The sequence below is a fragment of the Notolepis coatsorum genome (assembly GCF_963971535.1).
Source record: "Notolepis coatsorum genome assembly, chromosome: 17".
NCBI lineage: Eukaryota > Metazoa > Chordata > Actinopteri > Aulopiformes > Paralepididae > Notolepis > Notolepis coatsorum.
Genome location: NC_140181.1, coordinates 13,873,380 through 13,893,020, shown reverse-complemented (window position 1 = coordinate 13,893,020; position 19,641 = coordinate 13,873,380). Strand labels below are relative to the sequence as shown.

The 19,641-nt window shown below is 42.5% G+C and overlaps 3 protein-coding genes across 3 annotated transcripts in view; 2 read left to right on the top strand and 1 right to left on the bottom strand.

The window, feature by feature from the left end:
* The window catches only part of haus7 (HAUS augmin-like complex, subunit 7), a 31,036-nt gene extending 22,548 nt beyond the window's left edge, over positions 1-8,488 (top strand). Inside the window, exon 9 of the mRNA XM_084334152.1 lies at positions 5,201-8,488. Within this exon, the coding sequence (XP_084190278.1) occupies positions 5,201-5,271 (71 nt within the window). The 3' untranslated portion in view covers positions 5,272-8,488. The remainder of the gene's footprint in view (positions 1-5,200) is intronic.
* Positions 8,489-8,655: 167 nt separating this feature from the next.
* mrpl49 (mitochondrial ribosomal protein L49) lies at positions 8,656-9,697 on the bottom strand. The gene has a single exon (XM_084334162.1). It carries the CDS (start codon positions 9,689-9,691, stop codon positions 9,143-9,145), a length of 549 nt encoding a protein of 182 aa, XP_084190288.1. The 5' UTR covers positions 9,692-9,697; the 3' UTR covers positions 8,656-9,142.
* A 3,434-nt stretch (positions 9,698-13,131) lies between these two features.
* Positions 13,132-19,641, top strand: part of LOC311243474 (ninjurin-1) — a gene marked incomplete at its 3' end in the record, with an annotated part of 42,134 nt that continues 35,624 nt past the window's right edge. Inside the window, exon 1 of the mRNA XM_084332707.1 lies at positions 13,132-13,248. Within this exon, the coding sequence (XP_084188833.1) occupies positions 13,207-13,248 (42 nt within the window). The 5' untranslated portion in view covers positions 13,132-13,206. The remainder of the gene's footprint in view (positions 13,249-19,641) is intronic.

The following is a 19,641-nucleotide window of genomic DNA, read 5'->3' as shown; positions in this document are numbered from 1 at the left end:
CTTTCAAGGCGTTTCTCAGTGTTTCGGAAAGTCGCCTCCACGGCACGTCGGTTGTCTGGCAGCGTCGCAGGGTCTCCTCTCCATGGATAAGCCGCGTCCCAGTGGGGGGATTTGCTGTGCTTGTCAGATTGTACGTAGGTGAGACATCCTTTGATCTTTTCAAGGTCTCTTTCCTCTCCTAGGGTCATTTCTTTCCCGCCAGGGGGACATCTACCGCACTTGCAGCCGCCACATTGAGGATCGCAGGCCGCGCCGACGCTGTCCCACTTGAACCATTCGATGACTTCTTTGTTGGTAGACGCAGTACTTCGGAGGAGTACTTCTTGATCTTCAACCTGGGCTTTTCTTGATCCTGCTGGACCCACAAGGATCTCTCGGTATGCCTTTGAAGTTGTTCTCATCGACCGTGCAAAGTGGATTTCAGACCTATGCACCGCTAGGTCCACTGCCTCAAAGAGGTCGGGATGAGCTCCACCAACAGTCTTTCCAAGGGGACCGTCCCAGAGGACGAGGTCTCCCTCCACTCTGATTGGTTGTGGGACTAGGCGACCCTCCCTGTGACTGATCAGTAGGTCAATCTTCTCAGGGCGGACCAAGTCTTTGACTGCGACGTCTGGGAAGAACTTTTGGAGTTGCTGCGGCGTGACTGCCTGGTTCACCTTTGCAATGTTTTCCAAGCCGTAACAAAGGAGTTTGTGCTCAGCCACTGTTCCTTTGGGGGTTTTTACCCTCAATCTTAAGGAATACCTTTTGGTAGCAACTGTTTTCTCCATCCCTCCAACTCCTTGGACAATCAGTTTGATGTCTTCGCCATTTAGTTTCAGACGATCAGCGGCTTCGTTCGAGATGTAGTTCGTATCTGAAGCTAGGTCGATCAAAGTGCCGACTAGCTGACCCGAGTTTGTTGTCACCTCGAGTAGCATCATTACCACTGGATATTCTCTTGGCTCACCGCTGGTGCACACTGTTGTTGATGTTCTGTTTGAGAACGCTTCCTTGAACTCTGCTTTTAATTCAGGGGAGAGTTTGGCAAGGAGCTCCTCTTGTTTATTGGTCAGTCCAAGTCCCCGCCTCTCTACTTTTGAATAGCTCTGCTCCTTCTGCTCTCCACTCTTTTCCATCTTCTTGGTCTGTGGCATCGGACAGAGCAAGTAGTTATGGTCTGAGGACCTCCCTTTCCGACAGTCATACTTTGCACAGAGGAATTTCTGGGTGCAACTGCCGTCTTCACCATGGAGGCACAGGCACTTGAAGCATGCTCCAGATTTCTTTAACTGAGCCTTCTTGCTGGACAGGCTTAGCCTCTTGAAGACCTTGCAGGAAAACAGTCTACCTGCATGCTCTTCATCCCCACACGCTATGCATGAGCTTGGTTGAGAGCCCTTTTGGGTGTTTCCCGCTGTGGCTTTGGTGAATGCTCTCCTTTCTCTACCTCGGTCGTTGGCTCTCTCAGAATAGTCCGCTGGACTGGGCTGCAGCTGATCCAACTCCTCAAGGATGTCCTCTTGTCTCTTCAAGTACTGCAGTAGGCAATCAAAGTGGGTCTGTGGTGAAAAGCCGCTTACAGGGTCAAGTCTATACGTAAGCCACTTTTCTTTCAGGGTGTCAGGCAGCTTACTCTCGATGGAATGAGCCACCACCCGATTCTTCACGGCATCTTCCTCCCCCAGGACTTGGAGATCACGAAGAGCTCTTTCCACAGCCTGAATTAGTTCGATGGTCTTTCTTGGTTGGTTTCCCTTGACGGGGGAAAGTCCATGAACCTCTTTTAAGATGAGCAGCACTATCTTCGGCTTGTTTCCGTACTTGTTGTCCAGGAGCCTGAATATGTCATGGGCGGATCCGTAGCTGGACAGCACGAGGTCCCTCTTGACTTTCTCATCTAGGCTCCCTAGGAGATGGAATTTCCTGATGTTTTCCAACCCATGTGGGTTTCCCAGCTGCTGCAGGTCCTCCCATTCAGCTTTCCAACGGTAGTAAGCTCTCATGTTACCAGAAAACATGGGCAGGCGTGCTCGCTCTAGAGTGATCTGGGGCCTGAAGTTATAAGCACCAGGGTATGTGCCGGAACCACCTGGTGGTGCGTGGAAGGTGCCATGTGATGTGCTTGTGGCATTTTGAAGTGCAGCATCGTTGAGATCAGGGGTCATGCTGGGCAAGATAGGCTGGACGATGGGTCCAGGGGTCCGAGAGTCTATGGGGAAGACCAGGTAAGGGTCTGTGTGAGCACCGGTCATTGCAGTTTGCTTATCGCCATGCTCTTTGTGTTCAGGCTTTGCGTGTTCTTGCTGGTCATCGTCGTCGCCAGGCTGGTCGCAGTCTCGCCACGACCATTTATCCCACAGTGGATCATGTCGTTGCTTTAGCTCCTTGCTACGGTCCCTTGACTCCTTTAAATTTGTTATTGGAATCAGGTCTGTCCACTCATGCACAGCTCTGTAGAGCTCGCCAATCTTCCGTTCCAGGTCTGTATTCCCCAGTTCGCGCTCCCTCCTAGTCATCTTCTTATGGTCGGTTGCCTCGGCCTGGTCCAATGCTGCTTCAGCCTCTTCAGCGAGGGTGACAATTGTCTCTTCAGCAAACCTGGCCCAAAAGTTCTTTTCAACGATGACCTTGATTCCATCAAACGTACGGACGCACTCCGCCGTTTTCTCGTCGACTTGCACCGCCTTTTTTGTGGACTCTTCAATGCCCTCTTCTTTCAGGGCCGTGCTGTATTCAAACCCTGCTTCTTCGACTCTGGTATGCTCCATCTTGAAGTTCAACCATGCACCTCTCAGTTCACTTTCTCCTAGTACATGAGCCCTGGAGGTGAGATGGTTGGCTTTTTTGGAAAAAGCAGTCTGGGCTGCTGAACGCCTCTGCTTCAGCTTCTCCAGCTCCTCCTCTGTCGCTGCCATCTTGCTAACTTTTCCTTCTTCGACCGTTGACTTATGAGCTTTTCTCCCAACTGGGCTTAATAGTCTTGTTTTCCGACTGTTCCCTTTTATTGGCTTCAGCTCTTTGTCTTCGGCTAGCAGGTTTAGCAGATGTACAGGGGGCAGTATGGATGGGCTGTTAGCTAACAGTCAGATGGGTTAAGCAGTCTCTTTAATTAATTAATTTGTTGTCCTTGCTTCCAAGATCATCCGGCCTACTTGGTTGAAAGCCGGGCCTTGGTTTTTGACTGTTCGGATCTTTCAAGAATGTTCTATTTGAATCCCTCCGAAAAGGCTGACAGGCACCACACAATGGATGACTCAATGGTTAGTCATTAGAGTTTGTTTATTTGAACAAACTAGTTGAGATGTTTTCTCCACAATACAACCTTTATAATTCCCACAGTTGACCACAGGCTTACCATAGGTCAAAAACCTGTGAAACAGAACAAAATGCAGTGCATACACATTAATCATAATATTAATATACAATATATATATTAATATCAATACCAATCAATCAATCAATCAATATTAATATTAATATCAATATACATATTAATATATCAATACCACTATCAAATATACATACACTATCCATTTTATATATTATATTATATATATAATTTATTTATATTATATATATACATTACACTATACACTATCAAACCAGTATGTCATGTCCCCTTTAATTGTGGGTGAGAGGAGGGAGAACTAGAATGACTTCATTTCCCAGAATGCATGGCAATGTTTACTTCCTCCTCCGTGAGATACGAGCCACTAAGCTCCCCACACACAACGGACAAGATAGCAGTTCTCATCAAAGCACACACACGCTCACACCAAAGTTCCCCACATGAATCTCACCGTGACAAACCGGGAAAGCCACCAGGACACTAGTTCAGTTTTGCACCTACGGCGAGGTGCGTTAGCCTAGCCATAAGCTAGCGGCAAACATTCAGACACAACGTTCATTCATTCAGCCAGCATCACTAACACCGTGCACTATGCAAATATTATCCGCAGGCTGCATTAGTAGCCAGCAGCCAACGTGATACATTACATTGTACATATGTGACACAGCCAAGTTAACATTGCAATCCCTTAATAAAGTCCATTTACCAATGGGCGATGTGATCCTGTCAGTGCTATAGTGAGAAGTGACAGCCCGCCACCATTTGAAAGGCAGCTGCGCGAACTGCGCATGCTCCGTCCCAATCACAAACACCTGTTAACTTATTTAGACCCCTTTACACATCTGATCCTTATATTAAATAAACCAAAAGTCTTGACAGTATTAATTGATGAAAAAGTAGCCATGTGCAGTAATATAGATTATAAAATCGAGGATGTAATATATTATTGAGCTGCATCGAGATGCATCGTAGAATCAAATCGAATCGTGAGGCCAGTGAAGATTCACAGCTCTAACACACACTAGGGATGGGCGCAACGTTTTTACTGATTACTGAAACCAAAATGGTAATTGAAATTGTAAACGGCAGGAATCTCCCTAGTTGTACATGAATGTGTTCACGTCTGCAGACCGCACGGTTCAGTCTGACTGCAGCCAGGTTGTAGATCATGCTGTTTCACGTCTGTAGATGAGTAGACAACAGAGTACAGCAACTTGCAATGGGCCTGGTCTACAAGATACACTACACCACTAAGGTATTTCAAAATACTCTCTAAATACTTCCCAAAGGTCAGTGAATACCACGACCACAACACCAGAGGGAGCTCCACAAATCATGTTCAACCCAGATTCGGCTCAAACAAGGGACTAAACACATTTTTGCAAATTATGCCACAACAATGTGGAACACCCTACCCACAAAAAAAATTTAATCCCTACCCTCCTTCAAAACCACTCTCAAAGAGCACCTACGGGAGGCTGCAATTTGAAACTGGCCCGGTAAATGTCCAAACCCCCCCCTCCTAATGTACAGTTTCCTCCCCCTCGTATGTATATATTTTCTGTTAGGATCTCTGTTTAACAGTACTGTATATCTGCATATCTTGTATGTCACAAATGTAACAGTACTGTATATCTGTATGTCATAAATGTCATGATATATATCTGTATATCTGTATGTAATGTACCGGTATGTCATAAATGTCATGATGAATTGAAAATGGGGGGCCCTGATGTAAACGAGACGAAAGTCTTTCTCTGGTCTGCATCCCCTTAACAATTGTGTGTATTGAGCCGTACTGTATTGTACCCATTCTGCAATCTGTTAATAAAGTTTTCAATCAATCAATGTGTGTTTATCTTTCAGCCGACCAGCTGGGGACGCTGACGAGGCGATACAGAGACCTGCTCTCACTGCATCAAGGAACCTTGAACTGAAGAACCATGGAACTCCCTTTTCACATTCCCGTTCTGGTTTGGTTTAGTTTTGTATTGTCTGGTGGCAGTTGTTTGTTAGAGTTTGGAATTCTACAATTTTTTTTTGTAATTTATTTATTTTTGTATCTCTTTCTCCGATTTTTCTCTGTTTTCTCCCCGTCCCAATTTAGTCGTTGTGCCAATTCCCCCCCCTCCCCTACCTGGTTGTTGTGCGCATGTTCTCCTACTGGTCGGTACAAGGGAACCCTGAAGTATCCGCACGCTTCCTCCGACACGTGCGGCGACAGCCAGTGGCTCTCTTCTCACCTGGCAGCGAGGGCTCTCATTGGTGAAGTGTAACGCATGGGAGGTCACGCTGCCTTCATCAAGTCCTGCCTCCGCTGAGCAAGCGCCCAGACCTGACCTGTAGGCGTCGCTGTCCACAACGCCAGTTTCCCACCCACGGCTTCCCTCCCCCTAACCCAGCCAAACGAGTTAGTATAGCGATCAGCCCAAGCCTCAAGCAATGCTGACTCCGGGAGTCGAGACCGCAGCCTCTTGCATTGGTGACGAGCGCAATCTCCGCTACGCCACCTGACCGCCTGAATTCTACACATTGTTTGAGTTTATATTTATCTCAGAGGGAACGTTAGGAATGAGCTGATATTCACTTATGTAACGTTACTCAATTTTTTTTTTTTTATCCACTTTTTCTCCCATTTTCTATATTTTCTCCCATCCCAATTTCGTATCATCCAATTCAACCCTCCCCTGTCACGAACGCTGTTTCTTGCCTCCCACAAGCCGGCTACAATGTGGACTAAGTCATACATAGCACAAGTCCCCTCCGGTACTTGAGGTAACAGCAGTCGCATCTTTTCACCTGCGCAGCTCGATCTCTCAGTGGCGAGGAGTAACGCGTGGGAGGCTCACGCTGCCCCCGACACTTCCTGATTCTACTGCGCAGGCGCACCAACCGACCTGTAGGAGTCGCTGTCCACAACGCCCGATCCCCACCCATCAGTTTCCCACCCCCTAATACGGCCAATGTGTATTAGTACGGACGACCAGCTAAACTGAAAGCAAATGTGGAGCGCTGGGCTCGAACAGGCAAGCCCAGCGTCTCCAGATTTCGTGGCGAGTGCCTTGCCCACTACGCCACGTAGCTGCCGAACGTTACTCAAAATTATACTTTGTACATATTATTGTAACGTTACTAACCACCTGATGGATGAACAAGGTGTCATAGTCTGTTCAAGTGTTTGGATGACTATGACTGAAATTAAATAGTTGTTGTTTTATCATTTTTATTATTTGATGTCACACAAGGAAAACAAAGGGACAACAGCTAAATACAGGTTGTGCAGGTGATCGAGAAAAAGCTCAGGGCGCCTATATCAGTGGATCACCTTGAATGGTTGCCTCCGCGCTATATAAATGCACCATTTACTCAACCATGAAATTAAACGATATATTATCCAAAGCACTTTATAACTTACACCTCACTCAATCAATCAATCAATCAAATTTATTTATATAGCACGTTTAAACATGACGCTTGTCAACCAAAGTGCTTCACATAGCTAAGCTAAGAACAAAGAAAAGTATAAAATAAACAGAAAAATAAAATAAAATCAACGGATAGATAAAGGAAAAACAGAACAACACGTCAACGAGTACGGCAAGAGTCAAAGTGAGTCAGGGAAGGCCAGGCGATATAGGTGGGTTTTGAGTTTTGATTTAAAAGACTCGATGGAGGGTCACACACCGACAGTGGAGGCGACCATGCAAGGTGCCAACCTGCTCATCAGGAGCAGTTAGGGGTTAAGTGTCTTGCTCAAGGACACTTCGACATGCTGCCAGGAGGAGCCGGGAATCTAACCAGGAACCTTCTGATTACCTGACGACCGCTCCACCTCCCCTTGTGATCCTCTGCGCCAGATGGAAAACTGACTGTCTCAGGAAATGGACGTGATTTGCATTTTGAGGGTTGAAAGGTCAAAGGTGAACTGCTCTAACCACTGGCCTTATTTTCTTCTTTCTTTCTCACTAACAATGTAAATATGTCATATATATTTTCTTGTCCTTAATTGCATTTATAAGTATAATTAAAGACTTAAATCCCACTGGATACGACACTCGTTAATTTGATTTATGTATTCATTCTTTGCACGTTCAGTCACCAATAGATTGGTCATCTTCCTCCCTAATAGTTTCTCCCATTTTGGGACCAATTTAATAAGTGAGTAGTAAAAGTACCATTGTTTTATTGTGGATCCCCATTAGTCTACAACACCAAGGTGAGACTACTCTTCCAGGGGTCCAAACATTAAAAATACAAACACAATTTAAAAAAAAAAATAAAAACATTGAAGTACTCACAAGAAAACATCACAACAAACCAAACAAGTTCACTCAATATTCATAAGTCTGATATCACAATTCTCCAACCATGAATACATATTCCATAATCGGTCCATAAGAACAAAACAGATCAAATCGTTTATATGATTTTAACTCATAATATAGCATAACTACAAGTCACCGATCACCTTTATATTTCCATACTAATTTTCCAATTTCCATAATAAGTCAATGACAAATGTATCTTGTATTCCTGAGTGCAATTTTAAACATTTGTTCCTTACCAGTTATATTTCTCTGTATACTATTCCAATAAGCAACTGCTCTATATATTACCATCTTTTTCAGAGCATTTGTTTTTGGTAGAGGTAAAGTAAAGCATGAATCTAATGCTTGCCTTGTGCTATATCCATGTCTCATATTAGTTGGGTACAGTTGTGAGTGCAAACCCTGTATTACAGATATTAAACAAAAGAGTTACCAGGCTACATGCCATCCTCTGTTCCACTGTCATCCAGGTCAGCGCGGCATGCATCACTCCAACACTACTCCTCACAGAGCAGCGCAGAGTGAGGCGTGCCGCCCTGTTCTGAGCTAACTGGAGTTTGTTCAGATCAAGCCTAGAGGCGTTAGTTAGACCATATAGTAGGACAGTAGTCCAGGTGGGATAAGACCAAAGATTGTAGTACAAGCTTCGCTGTACCATTATAGTCAACAGATTTCTACACCTTCTGATCGTTGAAGTACCACAGCTCATCTTAGCCACCATATTGCTAATGTGTTTCATCTATTACAACACCCAGCAGTTTTGCCTCTCTGACATTACACTTTGCAATAAATGCTATGTTTGCTTACCAAGTAAGTTATTTTTTTTTATCTTTGCACCAGTTTGCTGATAAAGTACTGAATGCAAGTGTTCTTAATGTCAATGTATTAGTTTGGAAAACACTTGTTTTGGGCCTGTGTCCATCTAAACCTGTTGTGGGCCATCACAAAAAACACACGAGAAACAAATGGGACTATTTTAGTGACGAGAACAAAACCTTTCAAATGAGTTTATTAAAGAACGGAAAACAAGGCAGCCTGGCTCGAGTTTCCTTATGTTTAATGTTTACTAATAAACAAGTATGTACACTGGATCACAAAGTTGCTGCTGTACAATAGTTTTAGGGCTCAATTTATTTGAAACAAAATGCATTATTCTTCTAGCAAGTGTGAAACCAGACAAGGGAGAGTGAAATGTGCCTCTAAAGGCTCATTTCACAGCATGTATATGTGGTTTCAAAGATAATCGGGCCACATTTCAGTTGTTCTGAGTGCCGTCTCTCTCCATCAGTTGTTCCGAGTGCCGTCTCTCTCCATCAGTTGTTCCGAGTGCCGTCTCTCTCCATCAGTTGTTCTGAGTGCCGTCTCTCTCCATCAGTTGTTCCGAGTGCCGTCTCTCTCCATAAGTTGTCCCAGTCATGGTGGACCAAGTGTCTCCTACATCTCCAGAAGGACAGTTCTTCCACACAGGGAGGAGGCTCCATCAGAAGCCCCTCCCCGACAGCCACTCCTTCAGTTCTTTATCATAGTGACCTTTGACCCGCAGCGTCCTGGTGACCTCGTTGACCTGCGTGGGGGGCTCCCTGCCGGTGACCCCCAGCAGGTGCTCCTTCACGTCCCTCTCCAGAGCCCAGATGTCGCCCTCCACCTTGCGCACCAGCGTCATCTTGCGGCTGCCCTTGGTAGTGTCGGTGTAGACGGGGATGTTGTGCATGCGGGAGCGGCGGATCATGTAGGGCAGGTCGGGAGGGGAGGCGGCGGGGGGAACCCAACCTGAGGGCGCGGGCCCGTCGTGCTGAGGGGGCGCGGGGACGCGCGTCGCGGGGATCAGACGCTCCACGAATCTGTATTCATCCGTGGATTCCAAGATGGCGCTCCTCGGCTTCTCCTCCGCCGCCGCCGCAGCAGCAGCAGAACTGCACACGGGTCGGACAGTGACCGTGGTTTTGGGTGAATGGTGGTTCAGTTTGAAGGCAGCAGCCCTCAGAGCCCCGCGGAACATGGCGGCACGGAGGGTGATGGAGGCAGACATGTTTACTTTAGCTAGAGCCGGAAATGACGTCTGGCGAGTTTTTTCTTTTTTTATCTTCCTGAATTTCGGACACGTAGGTGTAATGCTGCCCTCTACAGGTCAATACATTATTTGCATTCATAGGCCTTTGATTGATTGATTGATTGAAAATTGTATTAACAGATTGCAGAATGGGTACAATACAGTACGGCTCAATACACACAATTGTTAAGGGGATGCAGACCAGAGAAATTCTTTCGTCTTGTTACATCAGGGTCCCCCATTTTCAATTCATCATAACATAATGACATCACAAACAGTACTGTATTTGTAAATCTGGTATGTCATAAATGTATAGATGTAGCAGTACTGTCTATCTGTATGTCATATATGTTATGATGAATTGAAAATGGGGGACCCTGATGTAAACAAGACGAAAGTCTTTCTCTGGTCTGCATCCCCTTAACAATTGTCTGTATTGAGCCGTACTGTATTGTACCCATTCTGCAATCTGTTACTAAAAGTTCCAATCAATTCAATCAATCAATCAAACATACATGACATACAGATAGACAGTACTGTTACATCTAGACATTTATGACATACCAGATCTACAAATATACAGTACTGTTTATGAGTACAAAAATAGTCTAAAAAGAGAGTATATACATTTTATCTATTTTATGCCAATTCTATATTAAATGGTAATTGGTAAGTAAATCTATTATTGAATATATCTTAAATGATAATCCTTCACAAAAGGCTGTGCTCATCGTGTTGAAGAAATGTCCACTGTATTGATGTCTCACTCTAGTATCTGATTCAGAAGGTCTTCTAATGAATTATTGTCTAGTTATAATATCCCTGTCACCCCAAAATAACTCTCTTTGTAATGGTCGAAATGACTTTTCTGTGGACTTGATAGTAAAACAACCACTTGTTGTGGAGCAGTCCTCATACTGTTACTTTTTGGAAATAATTTGTTCAATATATTCGTTATAACATTTCTGTTACAGTTCAGAACAAAAAACAGTATTGTTAATGTATAACAAAAGCTATTATACATGTTTTTATTATCCTTAAATTAAATACAATTTCATATTCACAAAAGTACATTTTATAACAGAACCTTTATTTGAAATGTATATAAATGAAATGCAAGAGAGACAAAAGATCTGTCGCAAGTTCGCCCTTCAACCAAAGTGCGAACTGGATGAGACCATCAAGGGAGAAACGAGCTCTCACATCAATAAAAAGCATTGTTTTTAAGATCACCCATCGGCCTCAAAAGAGTTGCTGCATTTTTCTCCCTTGATATAAATTAAATGCAACAATAGCCTATGTACAAACTATTCAGCACTCGACAAACTACACACTCTTAATAAGTAATTGTCGGAACTGATTGATTGATTGATTGAAAATTGTATTAACAGATTGCAGAATGGGTACAATACAGTACAGCTCAATCAAGTTCAAGTTTCAAGTTCAAGTTTCTTTATTAGTTGTCATACAGAAGTACAGAATACTTTTATACAAAATGCTTCTTTCTATTCTTTCAATCCACACAATTGTTTTTTTTTTTGATCCACTTTTTTCTCCCATTTTCTATATTTTCTCCCATCCCAATTTCGTATCATCCAATTCAACCCTCCCCTGTCACGAACGCTGTTTCTTGCCTCCCACAAGCCGGCTGCAATGTGGACTAAGTCATACATAGCACAAGTCCCCTCCGGTACTTGAGGTAACAGCAGTCGCATCTTTTCACCTGCGCAGCTCGATCTCTCAGTGTCGAGGAGTAACGCGTGGGAGGCTCACGCTGCCCCCGACACTTCCTGATTCTACTGCGCAGGCGCACCAACCGACTTGTAGGAGTCGCTTGTTCACAACGTTCGATCCCACCCTTCAGTTTTCCCTCCCCGTAATACGGCCAATGTGTATTACTGCGGACGACCAGCCAAACTGAAAAACAATGTGGAGAGCTGGATTCGAACACGCGAATCCTAGCGTCTCCACACTGGTGGCGAGTGCCTTGCCCACTACACCACCTAGCCGCCCTTCAATCCACACAATTGTTAAGGGGATGCAGACCAGAGAAAGACTTTCGTCTATATGTATATAATAGTATATAGTCTTGTGATAAAAAAGTGTGATTTAGCATTTTGTACCTCAAATGACAAAAAAATTATTGAGTTTGACTTTTTTGTTTGTTCTTTGTTTTTTTTTGTTTTTTTTATATATATATATATATATGCATTTATTATTTGAACGGCTTAAGGCTATATATGTACTTGATGTTTTTTTATGTTGCATATTTGAAATAAACTTCAATCAAATCAAATCAAAATAGTTTGCAAGGTTATAGGTTATACTTTAGTTTGTATATTGTATATTTTGTATAGTGGTTGGACTTTATTATTTAATTTTTTTTTTACTGTATGGGATTGGTTCGAATTGTTTGGAAATTGTATTAACAGATTGCAGAATGGGTACAATACAGTACGGCTCAATACACACAACTGTTAAGGGGATGCAGACCAGAGAAAGACTTTCGTCTTGTTTACATCAGGGTCCCCCATTTTCAATTCATAGTGACATTTATGACATACAGATATACAGATATATATCATGACATTTATGATATACACGACATACAGATATACAGTACTGTTACATCCAGACATACACGATATACAAATATACAGTACTGTTTAAATATACAAGAACTGGACTCTACTTATCACGCTGCATTAGGTTTTGTAACAAGTCCAGACTGACTCACCACTACATATGTTCCTATTTACTGTCAAGACATCAGTTAGGTAAAAAAAACTACCTATATCTCCAGCCTTTTATCTTATTATACCAGCAACGTATAGCACTAGATCTGCTTCGTCAAACTGTCCCCGGGGTGTGCATGACGGATTGATTGATTGATTGATTGAAAAGTTTATTAACAGATTGCAGAATGGGTACAGTACAGTACAGCTCAATACATACAATTGTTAAGGGCATGCAGACCAGAGAAAGACTTTCGTCTTGTTTACATCAGGGTCCCCCATTTTCAATTCATCATAACATATATGACATGCATGACATACAGATAGACAGTACTGCTACATCTATACATTTATGACATACCAGATTTGCAAATACAGTACTGTTTGTGATACAAAAAGTATCCAGAAAAAGAGTGTATATACATTTGACGTAGAAACTGTACATTGGAGGAGGTTGGGAGGGTGGGGGTGGGGTTGGTGGGTGGGATGAAGCACAACTGGAATGTACATGATGTACCTTATAGAGCTGTGACACATAAAAACAAAACATGAAACTTGAAACTATCTTGCGAGCTACACCCATCCGTGTGTGTGTGCGTGCGTGTGTGTGTGTGTGTGCGTGCGTGCGTGTGTGTGTGTGTGTGTTCCCCCGCGGACATGTAAGCTGTGCGATGGGACTCGGTCGCTCCTTGCAGTCAGTCTGAACGCAGGACTGTGAACAGGAACGTTACCCTGAAACTTCTGCTCTCGACAAGAAGAATGGGCGACGAGGAGATCGCGCTGAACAAGCAGGACGTCGAGGTAAAAACAGAGGCGGACGCTGCACCCCCAAGTCTCTGTTCTAATATATTATATTATATTCTATCAAATTACAAACGGCTGCTTTTTGTATTAGACTTATCTATAGGGATAATAATCATATACAGTGCTTTCGTTATTTACAAATACACTATTCCAGTGTGAAAACATACATTGCCAAAGTTGTCGCACCTGTGATTAGTAATAGAGATTGTTTTCCTATTCAGGGCAATTCCAGCGTTATGGATGTTACATTCAGAGAGAACATTGGAAACTTAACTTAACATTGACAAGGCATCGATTTGAATTGGAAGTATAATTTACACATTTTAGTTACACTTATTGAGATAAAGATGAGCCTGCAGTAAGAAATGTTTTGACCTTTTGGATTTTGAGATAGGTGACAAAATACACAGCGTATGGATGTTACGGAAATTGACAAGCTTTTCGGACTCACTGAACACATGATGAAAACTCTGTGAATATCTTTTTCAAAGAATAACATGTGTACTATCACTTTGTAGGGAAGGGTTAGAGGTACCCAAAAAGCACATTCAGGAAAACCTGGCATTTCCTCTCAAGGAATGAATCACAAAAAAGTGCCGTTATGGATGTTACATTTTTGCGTTATGGATGTTACACGTCTGAAATAGACAAAAACACTATCAAAAATAGGGCTTTACCCACATGTGTTTGACTTCGGTGGACCATTTTGAGGGTCAAACCAGTCTGGATTCATGTTGTAGTCTGAAAAAATGCCAGGAAATGCTGAGAGAATTGTTGAATATATATAGAACACAAATGTTCTAGAATGTTCGATTATGACATCATACTGTGACATCACAAATGTTCTAGAATGTTTGATTATGACAGCATACTGTGATATCACAAATGTTCTAGAATGTTCTATTATGACATCATACTGTGACATCACAAATGTTCTAGAATGTACTATTATGACATCATACTGTGACATCACAAAAATCGTCTTAAATAGTTTCAAAATATCAGTCACTTCTGAAAATAAATTACAAAACGTTTTTGGAAAATAGCTCTTTATTTGATTAACATACAAAAGTGGTTTCTATACAGAGAACAGCAATATTAATATCGGTTAAATCAGAAAATGAGTTTTGGAGAAATTCCATGAAAATGTCAACCTCACCATGAAAAAGAAAGTTATAAAAAATCAAGTCCAATTCACTCTGCCTGGACTGGTTCAGAGAAATGGTATCTCCCTCTGTTATTCATGTGAGGGTTGAGGTGTTCACGAATCTGATCAAAACTGACCCAGGACTTGTCCTCTTTGGTTGGAAGTGCAGCGGTAAGCCTCCATAAGGGACATGGACATGTGCATGGCGTTTCTGAACCCTCTGCTTGACTCCTTCTCTTATGGTCACTGCATCCTTCATTCCTGGGGCCTGTCTTGAAATGTCGTCCCTGGAATAATACTCATTTACTTTCTGTTTGGTTTCATTTGGGGTTTCTGTGTTTTTTGGGGTGGGATTCTTGTCACGATACTCGGCAAAACAATAACAAATACACATGTAGGCTGAGCAGACGTGAGGGGGAGATGGCCGACAGCAGCCGATTAGCAGTAGGCTAACGTGGACACTGCTCTGCCTAGACCAACAATGTGTGAAAAAGTTGTGTCTGGAAATATGTTGGATTTTAATCAAACAAGGAGTCATAAAATACTTCTGATTTAAATCAAACAAAGGGGTCATAATCGGACTTAACAACACACATTTTTGATAGTGTTTTTTGTCTATTTCAGACGTGTAACATCCATAACGCAAACATTTAACATCCATAACGGCACTTTTCATTCCTTGAGAGGAAATGCCAGGTTTTCCTGAATGTGCTTTTTGGGTACCTCAAACCCTTCCCTACAAAGTGATAGTAAACATGTTATTCTTTGAAAAAGATATTCACAGAGTTTTCATCATGTGTTCAGTGAGTCCGAAAAGCTTGTCAATTTCCGTAACATCCATAACGCTGTGTATTTTGTCACCTATCTCAAAATCCAAAAGGTCAAAAAATTTCTTACTGCAGGCTCATCTTTATCTCAATAAGTGTAACTAAAATGTGTAAATTATACTTCAAACAAAGGGGTCATAATCGGACTTAACAACACACATTCGCAATGTAACATCCATAACGGTAACACCCATAACACTTGTAAAGAATACAAAAAATAAGACCAGAATGACTAATTGTTGCTAATATGTTAACTAAAGTTAACTTTGCTTCGGTAGTTTGGTTGACATTGCATTTCAGATGCATGTTTTATGACAACTTTTCCTGGAAAACGTTATGGATGTTACATACGCTGTCCCATAAAGGGGCATTTCACATCATTGTGTCTCCTCCTGTAGTGTGAAAAAACATGCATTCTCATAAATATTACGATCAAATCTATTTTGTACTTCAAAATATAGACCTTGATGATACATTTGAAATTGGTTTGGTTATGATCATGTTATTAAAAAAATGTCATGGTGAGGTTGACATTTGCATGGAATTCTCCATTTACATCTTATTTACATCTTATTCTCATGTTATTTACATCTTATTCAGAGGGAGAGTGAGGGGTTATAGGGTGATATGAAGTGTGTCAGTAGGCAGAGAGAGAGTGAGGGTTAGGGTGATGTAAAGGCCATATGAGTGTTTTGGTTATTATTATTATTATTATTATTATTATTATTATTATTATTATTATTATTATTATTATTATTATTATTATTATTATTATTATTATTTCAAATAGAAGGATATGATTTATGGGAATGTTATGATTTATCTGTGTAAGAGCCAAAGCTATATATATTTCGGTTATTGTATTATATGAATGTTCAATATTGGATTTAGATAAAGTCATTGAACCGTCGTATTTGTCATAATAGGGCATTCTGGGACCTAGAACCTTCTAGAGCGTCGTCGTGATGTCATAATAGATCTTTCTGGAACGTAAAACAGACTGGAACGTTTGTGGTGATGTCATAATAGACTTTCTCGAACATAGAACATTCTAGAACCACAGTATGACATCATGATAGAACGTTCTGGAACATTTGTGATGTCACTGTATGATGTCATAACCGAACATTCTAGAACATTTGGGTCTCTATATATAGCCATGATTCTCGAGCCCCGGCCCGCACAGGTGATATGAAGTGTGTCAGTAGGCAGAGGGAGAGTGAGGGGTAGGGTGAGAGGCAGGCGGCCTGATTAGGGAGCTGAATGAACGTTTGTGTTCCTGGGAGTCGCACCCAGGTGTGACGTCTCATACCTGTGCAACAGGACTGCTCACTTCCTGAGCGCACTAACCCTAACCAGCTGAGCACACGCTGCAGGGAGCCAGACGCCGCCTCTTCCAGATGCCCCCGCTGCCGTCTGCTGGCTGTGGGGCCTAAAACACGTACCCTTTCACTACCACACTACAGAAGGTTAACCATCTGTAGTGTGGTAGTGAAAGGTTAACCTTCTGTAGTGTGGTTGTGAAAGGGTTAACCTTCTGTAGTGTGGTAGTGAAAGGGTTAACCATCTGTAGTGTGGTAGTGAAAGGTTAACCTTCTGTAGTGTGGTTGTGAAAGGGTTAACCTTCTGTAGTGTGGTAGTGAAAGGTTAACCATCTGTAGTGTGGTAGTGAAAGGTTAACCTTCTGTAGTGTGGTTGTGAAAGGGTTAACCTTCTGTAGTGTGGTAGTGAAAGGGTTAACCATCTGTAGTGTGGTAGTGAAAGGTTAACCTTCTGTAGTGTGGTTGTGAAAGGGTTAACCTTCTGTAGTGTGGTAGTGAAAGCATTAACCGTCTGTAGTGTGGTAGTGAAAGAGTTAACCTTCTGTAGTGTGTCAGTGAAAGGTTAACCTTCTGTAGTGTGGTAGTGAAAGGTTAACCTTCTGTAGTGTGGTAGTGAAAGGTTAACCTGTAGTGTGGTAGTGAAAGGGTTAACCTTCTGTAGTGTGGTAGTGAAAGGGTTAACCGTCTGTAGTGTGGTAGTGAAAGGGTTAACCTTCTGTAGTGTGGTAGTGAAAGGGTTAACCTTCTGTAGTGTGGTAGTGAAAGAGTTAACCTTCTGTAGTGTGACAGTGAACGGTTAACCTTCTGTAGTGTGGTAGTGAACGGTTAACCTTCTGTAGTGTGGTAGTGAAAGGTTAACCGTCTGTAGTGTGGTAGTGAAAGGTTAACCTTCTGTAGTGTGGTAGTGAAAGGGTTAACCTTCTGTAGTGTGGTAGTGAAAGGGTAACCGTCTGTAGTGTGGTAGTGAAAGGTTAACCGTCTGTAGTGTGGTACTGAAAGGTTAACCTGCTGTAGTGTGGTAGTGAAAGGTTAACCGTCTGTAGTGTGGTACTGAAAGGTTAACCTGCTGTAGTGTGGTAGTGAAAGGTTAACCTTCTGTAGTGTGGTAGTAAAAGGGTTAACCTTCTGTAGTGTGGTAGTGAAAGGTTAACCTTCTGTAGTGTGGTAGTGAAAGGCTTAACCTTCTGTAGTGTGGTTGTGAAAGGGTTAACCTTCTGTAGTGTGGTAGTGAAAGGTTAACCTTCTGTAGTGTGGTAGTGAAAGTGTTAACCGTCTGTAGTGTGGTAGTGAAAGGGTTAACCTTCTGTAGTGTGGCAGTGAAAGGTTAACCTTCTGTAGTGTGGTAGTGAAAGGGTTAACCTTCTGTAGTGTGGTAGTGAAAGGCTTAACCTTCTGTAGTGTGGTAGTGAAAGAGTTAACCTTCTGTAGTGTGGTAGTGAAAGAGTTAACCTTCTGTAGTGTGGCAGTGAAAGGTTAACCTTCTGTAGTGTGGCAGTGAAAGGTTATCCTTCTGTAGTGTGGTAGTGAAAGGTTAACCTTCTGTAGTGTGGTAGTGAAAGTGTTAACCGTCTGTAGTGTGGTAGTGAAAGGGTTAACCTTCTGTAGTGTGGCAGTGAAAGGTTAACCTTCTGTAGTGTGGTAGTGAAAGGGTTAACCTTCTGTAGTGTGGTAGTGAAAGGCTTAACCTTCTGTAGTGTGGTAGTGAAAGGTTAACCTTCTGTAGTGTGGTAGTGAAAGGTTAACCGTCTGTAGTGTGGTAGTGAAAGGGTTAACCTTCTGTACTGTGGTAGTGAAAGAGTTAACCTTCTGTAGTGTGGTAGTGAAAGGTTATCCTTCTGTAGTGTGGCAGTGAAAGGGTTAACCTTCTGTAGTGTGGCAGTGAAAGGTTATCCTTCTGTAGTGTGGTAGTGAAAGGTTAACCTTCTGTAGTGTGGTAGTGAAAGTGTTAACCGTCTGTAGTGTGGTAGTGAAAGGTTAACCTTCTGTAGTGTGGTTGTGAAAGGGTTAACCGTCTGTAGTGTGGTAGTGAAAGGTTAACCTTCTGTAGTGTGGTAGTGAAAGGGTTAACCGTCTGTAGTGTGGTAGTTAAAGAGTTAACCTTCTGTAGTGTGGCAGTGAAAGAGTTAACCTTCTGTAGTGTGGTAGTGAAAGGGTTAACCTTCTGTAGTGTGGCAGTGAAAGGTTAACCTTCTGTAGTGTGGTAGTGAAAGGTTAACCATCTGTAGTGTGGTAGTGAAAGGTTAACCTTCTGTAGTGTGGTAGTGAAAGGTTAACCTTCTGTAGTGTGGTAGTGAAAGGGTTAACCTTCTGTAGTGTGGCAGTGAAAAGTTATCCTTCTGTAGTGTGGTAGTGAAAGGGTTAACCTTCTGTAGTGTGGTAGTGAAAGGGTTAACCGTCTGTAGTGTGGTAGTGAAAGGGTTAACCTTCTGTAGTGTGGTAGTGAAAGGGTTAATCTTCTGTAGTGTGGCAGTGAAAGGTTATCCTTCTGTAGTGTGGTAGTGAAAGGGTTAACCTTCTGTAGTGTGGTAGTGAAAGGGTTAACCGTCTGTAGTGTGGTAGTGAAAGGGTTAACCTTCTGTAGTGTGGTAGTGAAAGGGTTCATCTTCTGTAGTGTGGTAGTGAAAGGTTAATCTTCTGTAGTGTGGCAGTGAAAGGTTAACCGTCTGTAGTGTGGTAGTGAAAGGGTTAACCTTCTGTAGTGTGGTAGTGAAAGAGTTAACCTTCTGTAGTGTGGTAGTGAAAGGTTAACCTTCTGTAGTGTGGTAGTGAAAGGTTAACCTGTAGTGTGGTAGTGAAAGGGTTAACCTTCTGTAGTGTGGTAGTGAAAGAGTTAACCTTCTGTAGTGTGGTAGTGAAAGGTTAACCTTCTGTAGTGTGGTAGTGAAAGGTTAACCGTCTGTAGTGTGGCAGTGAAAGGTTAACCTTCTGTAGTGTGGTAGTGAAAGGTTAACCTTCTGTAGTGTGGTTGTGAAAGGGTTAACCTTCTGTAGTGTGGTAGTGAAAGGTTAACCTTCTGTAGTGTGGTTGTGAAAGGGTTAACCTTCTGTAGTGTGGTAGTGAAAGGTTAACCTTCTGTAGTGTGGTAGTGAAAGGG

What these genes read in the sequence shown, in the direction of transcription:
- mrpl49 (XM_084334162.1), bottom strand. Translation starts at nt 9,691, where the DNA reads ATGTCTGCCTCCATCACCCTCCGTGCCGCCATGTTCCGCGGGGCTCTG.